This window comes from Selaginella moellendorffii, unplaced genomic scaffold, assembly GCF_000143415.4.
Source record: "Selaginella moellendorffii unplaced genomic scaffold, v1.0 SELMOscaffold_0, whole genome shotgun sequence".
Lineage (NCBI taxonomy): Eukaryota > Viridiplantae > Streptophyta > Lycopodiopsida > Selaginellales > Selaginellaceae > Selaginella > Selaginella moellendorffii.
In genome coordinates, this window is record NW_003314261.1 from 5,640,322 (window position 1) to 5,654,295 (window position 13,974).

At 50.6% G+C, this 13,974-nt stretch overlaps 7 protein-coding genes across 8 annotated transcripts; 4 read left to right on the forward strand and 3 right to left on the reverse strand.

Moving 5' to 3' along the window:
• Positions 1-20: 20 nt before the first annotated feature.
• On the reverse strand, positions 21-2,113 carry LOC9642684. Its single transcript, XM_024672996.1, has 13 exons — positions 1,969-2,113; positions 1,750-1,870; positions 1,624-1,695; positions 1,464-1,565; positions 1,242-1,410; positions 1,060-1,158; positions 863-1,012; positions 775-814; positions 679-727; positions 545-627; positions 397-495; positions 225-340; positions 21-168 (listed from the first exon to the last, which is right to left on the reverse strand). Exons 1-13 carry the CDS (start codon positions 2,050-2,052, stop codon positions 21-23), a joined length of 1,332 nt encoding a protein of 443 aa, XP_024528764.1. The 5' UTR covers positions 2,053-2,113.
• On the reverse strand, positions 2,109-3,266 carry LOC112345764. Its single transcript, XM_024673108.1, has 5 exons — positions 2,935-3,266; positions 2,795-2,872; positions 2,639-2,738; positions 2,423-2,574; positions 2,109-2,341 (listed from the first exon to the last, which is right to left on the reverse strand). The coding sequence occupies exons 1-5, from the start codon at positions 3,220-3,222 to the stop codon at positions 2,138-2,140; spliced, it is 822 nt and encodes a 273-aa protein (XP_024528876.1). The 5' UTR covers positions 3,223-3,266; the 3' UTR covers positions 2,109-2,137.
• A 124-nt stretch (positions 3,267-3,390) lies between these two features.
• LOC9632750 (chaperone protein DnaJ) lies at positions 3,391-4,441 on the forward strand. The gene is made up of 5 exons (XM_024681346.1): positions 3,391-3,586; positions 3,659-3,721; positions 3,776-3,915; positions 3,978-4,115; positions 4,181-4,441. The coding sequence occupies exons 1-5, from the start codon at positions 3,391-3,393 to the stop codon at positions 4,388-4,390; spliced, it is 747 nt and encodes a 248-aa protein (XP_024537114.1). The 3' UTR covers positions 4,391-4,441.
• Positions 4,442-4,455: 14 nt separating this feature from the next.
• LOC112348576 (pentatricopeptide repeat-containing protein At4g02750-like) lies at positions 4,456-6,264 on the forward strand. Its single transcript, XM_024681419.1, has 2 exons — positions 4,456-4,892; positions 4,983-6,264. The coding sequence occupies exons 1-2, from the start codon at positions 4,456-4,458 to the stop codon at positions 6,262-6,264; spliced, it is 1,719 nt and encodes a 572-aa protein (XP_024537187.1).
• Positions 6,265-6,348: 84 nt separating this feature from the next.
• LOC9632751 (cysteine proteinase 15A) lies at positions 6,349-7,971 on the forward strand. The gene is made up of 4 exons (XM_024673043.1): positions 6,349-6,901; positions 7,116-7,235; positions 7,312-7,558; positions 7,623-7,971. The coding sequence occupies exons 1-4, from the start codon at positions 6,419-6,421 to the stop codon at positions 7,880-7,882; spliced, it is 1,110 nt and encodes a 369-aa protein (XP_024528811.1). The 5' UTR covers positions 6,349-6,418; the 3' UTR covers positions 7,883-7,971.
• Positions 7,972-8,009: 38 nt separating this feature from the next.
• LOC112345684 (protein SMG7-like) lies at positions 8,010-11,486 on the forward strand. Of its 2 annotated transcripts, XR_002992124.1 has the most exons (8): positions 8,010-8,082; positions 8,167-8,242; positions 8,325-8,888; positions 8,962-9,084; positions 9,142-9,326; positions 9,383-11,143; positions 11,198-11,287; positions 11,352-11,486. XR_002992124.1 is itself a non-coding variant. In XM_024672969.1 (7 exons), the coding sequence occupies exons 2-6, from the start codon at positions 8,186-8,188 to the stop codon at positions 11,139-11,141; spliced, it is 2,688 nt and encodes an 895-aa protein (XP_024528737.1). In that variant the 5' UTR covers positions 8,010-8,082; positions 8,167-8,185; the 3' UTR covers positions 11,142-11,143; positions 11,198-11,486. The 2 variants fall into 2 exon arrangements, 1 of the variants encoding a protein (XP_024528737.1); XM_024672969.1 differs by having other exon boundaries at positions 11,198-11,486.
• Positions 11,410-13,054, reverse strand: LOC112345733 (probable serine incorporator). Its single transcript, XM_024673026.1, has 6 exons — positions 12,871-13,054; positions 12,577-12,819; positions 12,407-12,518; positions 12,175-12,349; positions 11,883-12,123; positions 11,410-11,833 (listed from the first exon to the last, which is right to left on the reverse strand). Exons 1-6 carry the CDS (start codon positions 13,052-13,054, stop codon positions 11,499-11,501), a joined length of 1,290 nt encoding a protein of 429 aa, XP_024528794.1. The 3' UTR covers positions 11,410-11,498.
• Positions 13,055-13,974: the final 920 nt, after the last annotated feature.

A 13,974-nucleotide genomic window follows, 5' to 3' on the forward strand; every position in this document is an offset into this window, starting at 1 on the left:
CGTTAGAAGTTCTCTAAGAATCATATCTGATCATTACCTTCACCGTTGACCGCTAAACTACCGAAGAGCTTCTCTACGGACGGCAAGCTCCCAACCGTACGCACGCCTACGCCACCAACTGTTGGTCCCCAATGGAATGGACCGGCCGTCAAGTCTATGAATGCCCATCTAAAACAAAAGGGAAAGATATTTCAGCACGTTAAGTCGACAGGTAGCACTCTTACCGCCCTTGACCAGTCCACGTATCAACGAGGCATTCTTCTACCGTCTTGAATGCGTCTGGGTTTTTCAATGTTCTTTTCAAAGAAAAGGCTAAGTCATGGTTTGATTCCGAGAGAACCTGCCGAGTTCTGTTAATAACAGTGTGGTAAGAAAACAGGGACGTAAGCAGCTTACCTGCTGAGTTTTCATAAACAACAACTCTTCTGAGGTTTTTGATTTCATTGACGCCTCGATTGACTTGAGTGCATCTGTATACTTCTGAGTCCATTGTTTCTGCCAATGGACGAGGATGTTAGCATTTAAATTAAGAATACAACGTTACCATGTCCATGTGTTGAGAGGATGTCCAAGAGAACTTCTGCCTTGGATGTTTTTCATGTGAAGGTTTTCTTAACTTCTCGATGTCTGTCAGCACAGGTTTCAGGATTTCGTCTGAAGTACAAGACAGAAACTAACCTAGTGGATTCCGCTGCTTTGTTGTCTTCAACGACTTCAAGTTGGAATTCTGAAAACAAGAGCATCAGAAAAGCAAACGACCAAGGCGGAACTTACTTTAGCAACAAGTTTTAATTCCGAAATGGACAGCCCGCGCCTAAAACATATCTGATTATCGAATTTACCAACCAGCTAAAACTATTACCTGTAGCCGTAAGTCTTTCTGCTCTCGTCACGCTTAGGGTTCAGAACATAGATGTTATATGCATCTTCCAATTGCAAATAGTGCGTTAAGCTCTCGAATAAGTATGACATGCTATCCATGTCCACTTGCCAAGTAACTTCAGAATCTGGCCTGCCAAAACGAACAGTAATCTAATGCAAAATATGACAATGGAGAACCTTGAGTCACTGGTATCTTCCCTCCGGGAGAGAACTTTGATGGCGTACTCAAAAAGCTTAGTTACTTCAGTTCCCATATCGATAGTATGCACGGAATAGCTGGATTAAAGAAGGGAGTTATGAACAAACAGCTCAAGCAAAAAAATGACCGACCTTAGTCTCTCATCTCACAATATACTTACTTGTAGTGCGTATAGCTAACAAGAGGGAGGTGCGGCCTCGGGGTACCATCAGCTCCGACCTTATAAAAGGGTGTAAGATCGTCACCGAGTTGAGGTATCCGCGTGTGTTCCAAAACATGATCAATGTTTGTAAACCAGCGCTCCATCTCGTCCTCTCGCAGCTTCACATCTGTAAAACCACGCGAGTTTAAAATAACGTACTCAAAGCCTGCTGTCGATTACCATGGTTTCCATGGCCGTCAAAGCCGATGAAGACGAAGGTAATTGGAACAGGTAGATAGATCGCATCGATTTCAGTCATGTTTAGATACTTGGCAATTCTTCCTACAAGAACACGTATGCGCAAAACGTAAGAACAGAGAGTTTTTCCACTTCTTTTTACCGGAGCCAGTGAAATTTGCAAGAGCTTTCTTGCTCAAATCGTGGGACTCGAATCGCTCGAAGTCGTCATAGCCTGCAGTTATCCATAAGAACCAATACACGAACAACAAACATGGATATTTCTTACTTCTCCACATCAGAGTGTCGGTCCAGAACTTTTTGGAGCGCGCCATGTCGAAAAGAGAGAGCACCGAAGTCTTGGATTTGAACCTAGAGGATGTGGTATACACTGCTTGACCCGAAACATCCTGGATCACAGCAAAGAAGATGGAGTGAATCGAGATTTAAGCAGCATTTTCCTCCAAATTCTATGTTCTTCGCTGGCCCTACTCTAGATTCGACATACCTCGGGAGCGCAGAGCAGAATGCCGAGGAGGAGGCCGATCAAAGCGCGCATCCACGCAGCGCCATAGCGGCGATCCAGCGCCATCGCCGTCAGAGCCGAGCCAGCATCGGATCGATCGAGAGAAGAATTAGGGTTTTAGAAAAGTAGAAAATATTTCGCTCTTTTGGTATTAGTGGTGTAGCTTGGAGAGAAGATACAAACAACACGATGACAAGAGGATGGACGTGGAGAAGAAGAGAAGCTCCATGCTGGAAGTCACTGGAATTTTCTTCGACTTCTCAAACATCCCAACGAGCAGCACCATTACTATAACATGCCCGAGCTTTGTCTTGAGCTCGTCCAAGGATCGAATTTCCAGCCACTTTGGACGCTCCTGGAAAAGAACAATAAACATTTAGTAGGGGAAGAAGAACATAGTTCTATGTTCTTCTTCTTAGTTCATAGAAGCACTTACTCGCAATCTAAAGAGACCAAATAAGTTGGATCCACAAACGGTAGTCCTCGAGCCTTCCATACAGTAGCCTCCGGGAACATCCAAGCTCGCAACGAAGAGTTCATACAATCCCATTCCAAAGATGAGCATCACTGTTCCAACCAGATAGACATCTACGAGAAAAAAAGCAGAAAAAATGAATATTGTTTTCTTGGATGGATGATCTAGAACTCTTACCGACAGCTTCTACGAGCAGCAGTATGACTTTTCCAGATCCAACACCGGAATGGCAATTCTGGAAGTACTCGATGAACGATTTGGCGATGTAAGTGGATCCCTGTGACAAAGATTTATTTTGTGACAAAGATTGCTATTTCGAAGAGAAAACTTTACCTTAACGAAGCAAAGAAGAGCTCCAGCGAGTGATCCAAACACTGCAAACAGCGTGAAAAATCGACAATTGAAGATCATCTGATAACACAAAGGTTGTAAGTTTCAAGTGATTCTCTAGATAGAAAAACTTCCACTCTTACTCTTTCCAAGTGTTCCTCCACATTCTTGCTGTTATCACTGATGAGCTGCTGCTTTTGATCCGCTGTTGCCGACACCGATCCATTACCACACGAGAAATTGTAAGAAGGATCGTGATGGAGCTGCTGCGCCGAGATTAAAAGCCTCTGCGCTCCATTCCTTCCAAAATCCCTTCTATTGTTGATTCTACAATCGACTACGATCACTGGCCTTCGATGAATCGTTCCACACTTTTGTGTTTTAATCAATCGTTTCAAAGGAAGAACAAAAGACGCACTGGCAGACGCCATGGAATCAACTCCACACAAAGCTTTTCAATACTGCCACGTCGGATAGATTCTCCTGGCGGACAGCCCACCACGTGGATTCCCACACTGACGTGGACAGTTTTTGCCGTTGGTACGAGAGTGGGATATTCTCCTAATATTTGTAGGGGATCTTTACTCCAGTTTTAACCTATGGCGGCAGCGTTCTCTCTCTCTTCGACCGCCCTGCGCGTCAGCCTCCGGCGATGGCGTCCCAATGGCGCCACGATTAAATCCGCTAGGAGCAGCAAGAATGTGTTGTTGCGGCCAAGGATCGCGCAATGGCGAGCTCTCGGCGGCAGTGCGGTGCCGGGATGGAATGCCAAGGAATCGCCCTACGATGTTCTTGGTAAGATTAAGATTTTGGTGGATCAGATCGTTCTTTCTCACACCTGATGTTGCTATCGAGGCGTGGAAAGAGATTGCAATGAAGAAGGAATCAAGTCTGCCTATCGCCGCTTGGCGAAGCTCTATCATCCAGACGGTACGAGCTTGTTTAGATCTTTCTTGTCAGGACGCTTAGCTTTATCTTTCTCAGTGTACAGTGGAGATACCCAGCTACTGGAAGATGAAACCGTGGAGGGAAGATTTATAAAAATCCAGGCCGCGTACGAGCTCCTCACAAATCAAGAAGCTCGTCGGAGCTACGACTATGACAACAGAAGTGATCCCATGAAGGTTCTTAGTTTTTCTCTTCTCGGTGTTCTTTTCTTCTTTCTAATCGCTGGAACTTGGAACAGGCGTCCAAGGCTTGGATGGAATGGTTTATCAAGAAGAAGCAAGCATATGAGCAGCGAGGAGATCTGGCTGTGACTTTGTGGGCACAGCAGCAGCAAAGAGAGATGAATCTCAAAGCCCGTCAGCTTGCACGACACAAGGTGAAAAGTTCTCGGACACTGCTTTGCTTGTTCATACGGATAGATGTTTTCTTTCTGAAGCTCAGATGGATCCGGAGGAGGAGAAGCGGATAATCGCGAAAGAGAAGCAAGCCTCCACGATCAACTTCGAGACCACTCTCAAGCGGCATACTTTGGTGCTGAAGAAACGAGACATCGAGAGGCGACGAAGCGAAGAAGAGGCTGCCAAGAACAAGCTTGTGCAGCAACTTCTCGCGTCCGAGGGCCTCGAGCTAGATGATGGAAAAGAAGATTAGTTTTACTCTCTACCAGGTACCTTCGCGCCATTTAAATCTTTAAACTTTGGAGCTCGCAGGATGCCATGGGATCGCTCCAATCGCAGTCGCCATGGGCCGATCTCGCCAAGCAAGTCACTCGTCACAGGAAACTCAGCGAACCCGAGCGCGAATCCAAGCGTCGAGACGGCAATTCCACCCATTTCTTCGCGGACCAGCTCAAGTCGTGCAAGAGCCTCACGAAGGGTCGTCAAATCCACACCCAGATCCTCGAGACAAAGCACTACCGCAACATCTTCCTCGCCAATCTGGTGATCGAGATGTACGGCAAGTGTGGCAGCGCCGAGGAGGCGCTGCGAGTGTTCAAGGATCTGAGCGAACCCAACATATTTTCCTGGAACATCCTTCTCGCGGCGTTGTCACGCAATGGCGAGATCGATCGCGCCAGGATGGCGTTCGAGAAGATGCCGGTGAGAGACGCGGTGTCGTGGAATGCGATGATCGCAACATATGCCCAGATCGGGCATCTGGAGAAAGCCAAGAACTTCTTTGATCGGATGCCCAAGAAGAACTCCATCTCCTGGAACTCGCTGATCATGGCGTACGCGCATAGTGGATTCGTGGGCGAAGCGCGAAATCTTCTCTTCGCGATGCCGCAATGGGATCCAGTGTCGTGGACAACGGTGATCGCAGCGTATGCCGCCGTGGGGGATAGCAAGGAGGCCGTGATCCTCTTCCGGATGATGGATCTCGAGGGGATTCCCGCGGATGGAGTGGCGTTCGCGGCGGTGCTGGATGCGTGCGCGAGCCACGCGACGCTGTCCGACGGCGCGGCGATCCACGCGAGCATCCTCGAGAGTGGATTCGCGATCAGCACGGTGGTTTCCACCGGATTGGTGAACATGTATGGGAAGTGCGGCAGGCTGCGCGAGGCGAGGGCGATCTTCGATGCGATCGCGTTCCGGGAGAGGGATCTGGTGCTGTGGACGTCGATGATCGCGGCGTACGCGCAGTGGGGGCGCGGCGAGGCCGCGATCGAGGCGTTCCAGAGCATGCTCTTGGACGGGATCGTGGCGGACGAGGTGGTGTTCATCAGCGTTCTCTGCGCTTGCAGCCACGCCGGGCTGCTGGAGCTGGGCTGCCAGTACTTTGCGTCGATCGAGCCGGACTATCGGGTAGCGATCGGCGTCCACCACTACGCCTGCGCGATCGATCTCTTGGGAAAGGCTGGCTGGCTGGACGAGGCCGAGAGCTTGATCGAGAGGATGCCGTTTGATCCGGACGGCGCTTGCTGGACGGCGCTTCTGGCAGCGTGCAAGCTTCACAAGGATGGCGATCGTGCGGAGAGGGCGAGCGAGCGGGCGATGGCACTGGATCCCGAGAGCGCCGCTCCCTACGCGCTGCTGGTGAAGATCCAGGGTGGCGGCGAGGCCTCCGAGCAGACGACGCGGCGGCGATTGGAGCGAGGGGTGCGCAAGCTCGTCCCGGGGTGTAGCTCCATCGTGGTGAGGGATCGGGTGCACGAGTTCACGGCCGGGGCGATGGATCATCCCCGCGCGGCGGAGATCTACGAGGAGCTGGAGCGTTTGAGGGCCCCCCTGGCGGAGGCGGGCTACGTTCCGGACACCGGAGTGGTGATCCAGGCGGTGGACGAGCGCGAGAAGGAGCGGATCGTGCTCGCGCACAGCGAGAAACTGGCAGTGGCGTTTGGGCTGCTCGCGACGCCCGCGAATTCGCCGCTGCGCGTTGTCAACAATCTCCGGATGTGCTCCGATTGCCACTCCGCCATGAAATTCATCGCGTCCATCACCCGGCGCGAGATTGTGGTGCGCGATCTTATTCGTTTCCACCGCTTTGACGAGCAAGGGCGTTGTTCTTGCGGGGATTACTGGTGAGTCAACGAGTCAACGGGTAAATTCTAGGGCAGCCGAATTTCTAGGGCAATGGAATGGTCACCGTTAGATATTTTTGGGGGCGATTCTTTTCTTCCCTCGCATGCTTGCGTCTCATATTTGCTTGCCCTTTCTACCCTAGCTCGAGCTTCCAGCTATGGCGATGGGGAAGAGCGCCCTGGCTGTCCTGCTGCTATCTCTTGCCATTGCGAGCGCTGCCGCTGCGTCCTCGCAGAAATTCGACTCCGGGATCCGGCAGGTCACCGACACAGCGCGCGACGAATCGAATGGCCGATTGGACGCTGCCAAGGCGCTGCTCGATGTGGAGACTCATTTCAAGAGCTTCATCGCGAGGTTTGGCAAGGCGTACGCCACGGCGGAGGCCTACGCGCACCGGCTGAAGGTTTTCGAGGCCAATCTCGTGCGCGCCGTGAGCCACCAGGCGCTGGATCCCTCGGCCGTGCACGGCATTACGCAGTTCTCGGATCTCACCGAGGAGGAATTCAAGCAGCAGTTTCTAGGGCTGAGGGTTCCATCGCGTCTCCGGGAGGCCAACAAGGCGCCTGTTCTTCCCACCAACGATTTGCCGGAGGATTTCGACTGGAGAGAGCACGGTGCCGTGACCGAGGTCAAAAATCAGGTAAGAAGAGGGAAAGAGGGAAAGTGGAAGCTCCCAAAGTCTTGGAAGTTCCTGGCGAATTTCTAGTGTCGGTGTCACATTTGATTTCTTTCTTTGGTTTGAGTTGCCAGAGTCTTGTTTGTTTGCCTGGCTCTGGAATCTTTCCTTTTGGATTGTTTGCTTTCTAGCCAACTGTTTCTCTCCTTTTCTAGAGATCTAACTGGTGGATTGACAGGGCGCGTGCGGCTCTTGCTGGGCGTTTAGTACCACTGGAGCGATCGAAGGGGCGCACTTTCTGGAAACCGGAAAGCTCATCAGCTTGAGCGAGCAGCAGCTGGTGGACTGTGATCACTCGGTAAGGAAAAAGTTTAAAATGCTTGGTTTCTACGCTACCACGATCTGATACTCGTGAATTGGAATTGTCATCGCAGTGCGACCCCACCGACAAAGTTTCCTGTGATGCTGGCTGCAATGGCGGGCTCATGACAAACGCTTACGACTACGTCATGAAATCCGGGGGCTTGGAGACGGAGACCGACTATCCTTACACCGGCAACAGCAACGGTAAGTGCCAGTTCAATGCCAACAAAATCGTGGCAAGCGTCGCAAACTTCTCCACCGTATCTCTGGACGAGGATCAAATCGCTGCCAATCTGGTGAAGCACGGCCCTCTTGCAAGTGAGTTCTCTTGATTTCCAGACTCCAAAATCACTTTTTTTTCTCACTTCCTTCTTCATCGCAGTCGGTATCAACGCAGTGTTTATGCAAACTTACATCGGAGGAGTGTCCTGCCCGATCATTTGCAGCAAGCACCACATCGATCATGGCGTTTTGCTCGTCGGCTACGGTGCCAAAGGCTACGCTCCCATCAGATTCACCGAGAAGCCTTACTGGATCATCAAGAACTCGTGGGGAGCTACCTGGGGCGAGCAGGGATACTACAAGATTTGCCGGGGCCATGGAATGTGTGGGATGAACACAATGGTGTCCACCGTCGCGTAAGAGAGCTCCATAGCTCATATCAATGTAAATACATTAACTATTATCTATCTAAACCACCAGGATAAAACACGGAATGGATATTCTTCTCATGTCCGTACTGCCCTTTTTAATGCCTTTCCAAAGCCTAAGACATTTTTTTGTTGGTTTTTTGGTTATGGTGTTGCGGCGAGTGGAAATTTCGAGACGATAGATCTGTGAAGGTACGTGATCCCTAGCGGCGCCATGGCGGAGCTCCGCGAAACCCCTTCCTTGATCTTCGCCATGGCTGATAGATTCTTTCCCAGGTATTGTCGATGGTAGTGGATGACGACCGTCTTAGGTGATGCCGACGGCGCCGGAGGAGAACGCATCCATAGCCAGGTAAGATTGCGCTCTTCCTCGCGCTGGCTCGCTCGCGTTCCTCGGGGCTAGGGCAGAAGGATTGATCCCCCTTTTCTTGTAGGTTATCGAGCTAGAGAAGCAGCTGAGAGCCAAGAGCAAGGAAAAGAAGGATGTGCGCAGCTTGAGGGCCAAATTCCGCGAGAAGAGCGTGGCGATCATATTGGGAGACCCCGAGTTTGCCGAGAAGCGCGACATCGGGGCGTCGCTATGGCACCTCGTCTTCTACAACGTGATAGAGGAGTTTCGGGGCAGGATTCGCGCTGCCGCCTCCGCTGCCGCCGGGGGAAAGGCAGTGAATCTCCGCAAGCTCTTGGGTGACTTTCGTGAGTTCATCGCCGACGCCACGAAGTTCTACTGTGGCCTCGTCTTGAAGATCAAGAAAAAGTATGGCTTGGCACAGGAAGGCCTTGAAGGTGGCGACTCCGACGCTCTGGGGGTAGATAGTAAGAGGCTGACTTACTTCCGGAGGTCTTGCTATAGGATCTTTATACATCTGGGTGATCTCGCTCGCTACAAGGAGCAGAATCCCGACAGTGAGAACTACTCGCCGGATTGGAAGCTACCAGCTAGTTATTATTTCAAGGCTGTGAAGCTATGGCCGGCTACTGGGCATCCTCATAACCAGGTACGTTATGGACTTCCTGATATTAAAGCTGGCTCCTTTCTCATTCCCCTTGGTTTTTTTTGTCTTTTTGCAGCTCGCTGTTTTAGCAACTTACTCGCACAATGACTTCCTTGCCGTGTATCACTACTTTAGGAGCCTTGCAGTCGATGACCCCTTCGTTACGGCGAGAGATAACCTGGTTCTTCTTTTTGAAAGGGTACGGCTTTTTTTTCTTGTCTGCCGTTGCATTTTGTTGACGTGTTGCTTGTCACAGAATCGTCAGCAGTATAGTGAGCTATTAGAGAAGAAACGCTCTTTGGATGTCCATAAAAAAAAGCCCGCGAAGGAGCACACGAAAGACGCTGAGAAGAAGCATTCTGGTGACGACGAAACCGAACTATTGCGAACCTTCTTTATCCGTTTCGTGCGGCTGAATGGAATACTTTTCACCAGAACAAGGTACCACTTTTATTTGTTCCTCCAACGCTGTGCTAATGCTAGTTTTCCTTTACCAGCCTTGAAACGTTCTCTGAAGTCTATCAAGAAAGCGTTCGCGACTTGGAGAAATTACTGGCTCTGGACGTTTCAACTCTGGAAGGACTATTTTCACCCGAGCTACGGAAAAACTCAGACGTTTCTGGGTTGGCGCTCGTGGTACTTCAACTTGTCACAGTCCTCGTATATTCCGTCCCGAGTGGGAGTTCTCGCAGCAGCTACGCAGACGTTCTTCAGCACTCGACTATGTCCAGGCACGCACTCGCGGCAGCTTTCAAGATTGTGGGGTGCTTCATGTCATCTTGCACGAAGTTCAAGGATATAGGCGAAAGTCCTTTTATGCCAGCATGCCTGGTTTTCTTAGAATGGCTGGCCTACAAGCAGGAGTGGGCGATTGGTAGAACGGTAGAAGATGACAAACAGTACGGTGCACAGGGTTTTTTCTGGAAGGAAGCCTTGGCTCTGCTCAACACGGTCTGTGAGGCTGAAAGTTGGGATGGGGTTGCAGATGAAGCTAGTCCGACTGCCTTATGGGAAGACCATGAGCTGAGGGGTTTCACTCCATTACTTTCGGCACAGCTCAGACTAGAGTATGACAATAAGCAGCCTGAAGAAGCGGCGGCTTTGCGACTGCGAAGGCTTTTGTCTGCGGGGAAGTCTATTGCAGAGCTAGTGGATGCTAGTGATACCGGTGCAGGCCTCGCCTTCGACAAAGACATGGTTAGATTTTTCTTAGCAGGGAACCACATGGACAGGAGGTCTAGAGAAAAGGTGGTGCGGAAAGTGCCAGAGCAGGCAGCTAAACAGGAGAAACAGGAGCCTTCCGGACAAATGCTAGTTACTGAACCACCCGCATCAGCTTCCAGCGTTCCTGTCAATGAAGATGAAGACGACGAAGTTATAGTTTTCAAGCCTGCGGTCAAGGTTGCCCCTCCAGTTCTCACCGATAGGAATGATGGTATGGTCCAGGCAGGGACGGTTACACCGCAGGTCCGGGACGATCTGGTGCCGCCGTTGGTTCGAGGCGATCAACTGGTGCCTCAAATCCCGGAAGACTTTCCCGCGCCTCCAATCCCTGACGACTTCGCTGCGCCACCACAAGCTCGGGATGATTTCACCGCCACCGCCCAGCTACGGGACGACTTTGCGGCGCTCGGTCGAGAGGAACAAGCTCGTGACGACTTCGCTGCGCAGCCCCCGCAAGCTCGAGACGACTTTATGGCACGGCAGGAGTTCGTGTCACAACAAGCTCGGGAGGAGCTTGCGGCGCTCGTCCGAGACGACTTCGCGGCGCGAGCAAAGCTGAACAGCGTGCGGCCTCCGCCGGGCTTCGGGCCAATACCGCAGAGGGCCGTCTCAAAGTGGAACGAAGGCTATCGGAGTCCTGCTCCTCAGTCGTTATTCGGGACAAATTTCGGCATATGGTCGAACAACATTCCAGTGCCGAAGAGCACAGCGTATCCTTTTCCCGGCATGGGAATGCGAACGCTCCAGCAGATCGAGCAGCAGCAGCAGCAACAGGCGATTCCAATGCCGCCTTTCCAGCCACCGCAACCTTTGTATAACTCTTGGAAGATTAGCGATACGAATGCCCTCGAGCTCCAGCTCCAGCAGCTCCACCACCAGCAGCAGGAGCAACACCAGCTGCATTTGCAACTGCAGCAGCAACTCCAGCAGCAGCCCCCGCAGCCTCCGCAACCTCAGCATCCGCCGCCGCCGCCGCAGCACCAGCAAGCAGCCTTTCGACCATACTGTCCGCATGATCCGTTCGTCTCATAAACGTAAGCTCTTATCACCTTTTCTGGCGCGTTTGTTCTGACTGTGTGATCTCACAGGTCGAAGATGATTGTGCGCACGAGCTTCCAGATGCGTGGCATCTCAAAAGCTGTATGAGATCCAACTCGCCATCTACGCAGGAGAACAAGGTAAAAAATGAAGAAAAACTCGATCAGTTTTTGTTCCTCATTAGTTTGCTTTTCTTCCATGCAGACGTTCCAAAGTTCTCACAATCGATTTGCAACACTAGACCCATGGTGGAAACTCTTAATTTGTTTCCAACCAAAGACATTCAATTTCTTCTCTAAATTTACAACACTACCTTAGAATAAACTCGATATTTGCTTACTTTGCATGCGTTTAGAAGAAGTCTCGATCTGGAAGAACGAGTGGAGCTATGAGCGACCAAATGTATAGCGCTGCTGTGAACCACATTGTGCCAATCCGGACCCATACCGAAGGCCAGCTAATGTCGATAGCATCCTTGTCTCCGGGATTTCCCCATCCGGTGAGCAACATAGCCAAGTACATGCTCGCAAGAGCAAAGACGAGATAAAAGAACGAGTAGACATACGTGACAGGATAGTGCTGGGACGATTTCTTTGCTTCGTGGAAGTTGTGCTCAGATCCAGTGCCACTTAGTTTATGGCTGTTTTCAAGATCTCTCCTCGAGAGCAAAGGTTGCAAAGGAGCATCTGGAAGAAGAATTAAGTAGAACAACTCACAAAGTTGCTGTATCGTTACCTTCCTCACGAGGAGCTGGCGGTGACAGGAAAGTGGTCGAAGAGCCTGCTCGAGCCGCGGAGTATATCACGGAGATAAGCGTGGTGGCCATTCCCATGACAAGCGTGTTTGTAGAAACCACCTCTGCGTGCTTGAGCACTCCGATGCACTCGTAGTCTCGTGGCTCGCTTGACAATGCACTGTAGCATAAGTACACGCAGTAGAGCGCTATCACTGAAGCAGGCAGCAGGCTCCCATTCACCTAGAACAAAAAAACCATCCTTCACACTCAGCAGAAAAAACGCTAGCTTACCTGAGGATGCACAGAAATAGCAGCGAAAGCGATGCCAAGAGATAGTGAGGTCGTGATAAAGAAGAGATTGAGCTCGCAATCTTGATAAGCAGGATTGAACCACTTATACAGGTACCCTGAGAAAACAAAGGTCGTGATGTAGCACACAAAGGACACAGCAAGCAAGGCGTTATACCTGTGAAGTGTGAATCTTGTTATATGTATGAGGAAAAGAAACTAGGAAGAACACTACCAGAACTGACTCTCTTTGGCAATCCACGCAACATTCCAGTTGTATGTGAAATCCAAAAGCACGACCATCTGGACCAGGAGAAACAAGCCAGACCCAAACCTCGAGAGCTTTCCTGCCAGAAGAACAAAAACTATGGTTGTAAATCCAAGAGAAAGAAACACTAGATTTACCATAAGCATCTACGATGTCGTTGGGAAGAAGGATGAGGCAAAGCACAGTGAGACCAGACCAGATGATAAGCTTGATCATCCAGTTGCCACGATGCCAAAAGTCCCTGTGATCGCTTTGGTACTTAACTCCAAACATAAGCAGCGCCATTCCAATGAAGAACAAGAAACTCCCAAAGCACACGCGTAGAACAGCTTGTGTGGCAAACCAATCCTTGCCAGGCGAGTAAGGGAAGTGATTGATCCCTGCCACAAGCGAAAAAAGAATAAATGGTGTTGCAAATCGCAAGAACTTACACGGGATTTTCTCCAGGATTGGCCATGCGTGGTCGCGCAGCATCCATGCGAGCAGTAAGGAGAGCGTGTGGAGGCCGCAATACGCGATTCTTGCTGATCGGCGAGAGATGCTGCTCGCTAATCCCTTACAAGCCTGGCAAGCGCAAGCCGCAGAGCAGGACGCTAGACAGGATGTCCCCCACATCGCTCGCTGGATCGAGAGAAGCAAAGCCCTAGAATTTGATTACATTGTCCCTCGCTTTAGGGCTTATGCAAATGCCAAGTGTCTCCTCGCTTCTGGCGCTCAAGGAATGCGGCAGCGCGCGTCTGCGATCCAATCCAATGCGCTGGAATCTGGGACAGGAGTGCGAGAGCTTGAGAAGGAGCTGCTTAGAGAAGGGGGCGGAAATCCATTGCCTTGCTGCGAAGAATGGATTGGAAGAAGATATCTACGTGGCGAGTAGCTTGGTGGATATGTACGTCGAGTGCGGGAGCTTGGTGGATGCTCTTCGGGTTTTCCGCGGGATTCCAGCAACAATGTGGTCTCGTGGACTGCCATGGTTTTCGGCTACGTGCAAAACGGGGAGTTCACGATTGAGTTGGAGCTTTTTGCCAGATGCAGTGATCTGGGAGATCAAACTTTTGTCTGCGATCAAGGCGTGCAGTGGCTTAGCAGCGAAAGAAGAAGCCCGAAAGAGAAAAGGTTGCAAGGTGGTAGTGAAGGAAAGATCATTGGAGAAAGGAAGAGTGATCCACGCTCAAGGCAGCCAGCTGTGGATACGACGGAGTTATATTCGTCTCGAGCAGCTTGGTGGAGATCTATCACGAAGTGTGGTGGATGCCTGTTGAGTCTTTGAAGGGATTCCACATAACAATGGACGGCAATCAGGAAACCAATGGTCATTTTGGAACTCTTTGTGTTGATGCAGCAAGAAGGTTGTTTGAGAACTTTTCACCTTCTGTCGGACAGCTAAGGGAAGAAAGGTTTTTTATTTTTAGAAATGAATCAAAATGCAAGTTAAACCTAATTAAATCCAAAATGTTGGCAAGGTAACATCATGAACAACGAGTTTTCAAACATGAAAACATCAACAACATCGGCACAACCAATGACCCCGACCACAA

Excerpts from the sequence above, each read along its gene's own strand:
- LOC9642684 (XM_024672996.1), bottom strand. The coding sequence starts at position 2,052 with ATGGCGCTGGATCGCCGCTATGGCGCTGCGTGGATGCGCGCTTTGATC. Across the intron at positions 1,871-1,968 it reads TTCTGCTCTGCGCTCCCGAG|GATGTTTCGGGTCAAGCAGT; the intron begins GTATGTCGAATC and ends GCTGTGATCCAG. Across the intron at positions 1,013-1,059 it reads GAAGATACCAGTGACTCAAG|GCCAGATTCTGAAGTTACTT; the intron begins GTTCTCCATTGT and ends TCGTTTTGGCAG.
- LOC112345764 (XM_024673108.1), bottom strand. The coding sequence starts at position 3,222 with ATGGCGTCTGCCAGTGCGTCTTTTGTTCTTCCTTTGAAACGATTGATT. Across the intron at positions 2,739-2,794 it reads CTCTTCTTTGCTTCGTTAAG|GGATCCACTTACATCGCCAA; the intron begins GTAAAGTTTTCT and ends TCTTTGTCACAG. Across the intron at positions 2,342-2,422 it reads TTGGTCTCTTTAGATTGCGA|GAGCGTCCAAAGTGGCTGGA; the intron begins GTAAGTGCTTCT and ends GTTCTTTTCCAG.
- LOC9632750 (XM_024681346.1), top strand. The coding sequence starts at position 3,391 with ATGGCGGCAGCGTTCTCTCTCTCTTCGACCGCCCTGCGCGTCAGCCTC. Across the intron at positions 3,722-3,775 it reads GAAGCTCTATCATCCAGACG|TGTACAGTGGAGATACCCAG; the intron begins GTACGAGCTTGT and ends TATCTTTCTCAG. Across the intron at positions 4,116-4,180 it reads GTCAGCTTGCACGACACAAG|ATGGATCCGGAGGAGGAGAA; the intron begins GTGAAAAGTTCT and ends TCTGAAGCTCAG.
- LOC112348576 (XM_024681419.1), top strand. The coding sequence starts at position 4,456 with ATGGGATCGCTCCAATCGCAGTCGCCATGGGCCGATCTCGCCAAGCAA. Across the intron at positions 4,893-4,982 it reads GCAACATATGCCCAGATCGG|TGGATTCGTGGGCGAAGCGC; the intron begins GCATCTGGAGAA and ends GTACGCGCATAG.
- LOC9632751 (XM_024673043.1), top strand. The coding sequence starts at position 6,419 with ATGGCGATGGGGAAGAGCGCCCTGGCTGTCCTGCTGCTATCTCTTGCC. Across the intron at positions 6,902-7,115 it reads TGACCGAGGTCAAAAATCAG|GGCGCGTGCGGCTCTTGCTG; the intron begins GTAAGAAGAGGG and ends GTGGATTGACAG. Across the intron at positions 7,559-7,622 it reads GAAGCACGGCCCTCTTGCAA|TCGGTATCAACGCAGTGTTT; the intron begins GTGAGTTCTCTT and ends TCTTCATCGCAG.
- LOC112345684 (XM_024672969.1), top strand. The coding sequence starts at position 8,186 with ATGACGACCGTCTTAGGTGATGCCGACGGCGCCGGAGGAGAACGCATC. Across the intron at positions 9,085-9,141 it reads TGGTTCTTCTTTTTGAAAGG|AATCGTCAGCAGTATAGTGA; the intron begins GTACGGCTTTTT and ends TGCTTGTCACAG. Across the intron at positions 9,327-9,382 it reads ATACTTTTCACCAGAACAAG|CCTTGAAACGTTCTCTGAAG; the intron begins GTACCACTTTTA and ends TTCCTTTACCAG.
- LOC112345733 (XM_024673026.1), bottom strand. The coding sequence starts at position 13,054 with ATGTGGGGGACATCCTGTCTAGCGTCCTGCTCTGCGGCTTGCGCTTGC. Across the intron at positions 12,820-12,870 it reads AATCCTGGAGAAAATCCCGT|GGATCAATCACTTCCCTTAC; the intron begins GTAAGTTCTTGC and ends CGCTTGTGGCAG. Across the intron at positions 11,834-11,882 it reads GCCAGCTCCTCGTGAGGAAG|ATGCTCCTTTGCAACCTTTG; the intron begins GTAACGATACAG and ends TTCTTCTTCCAG.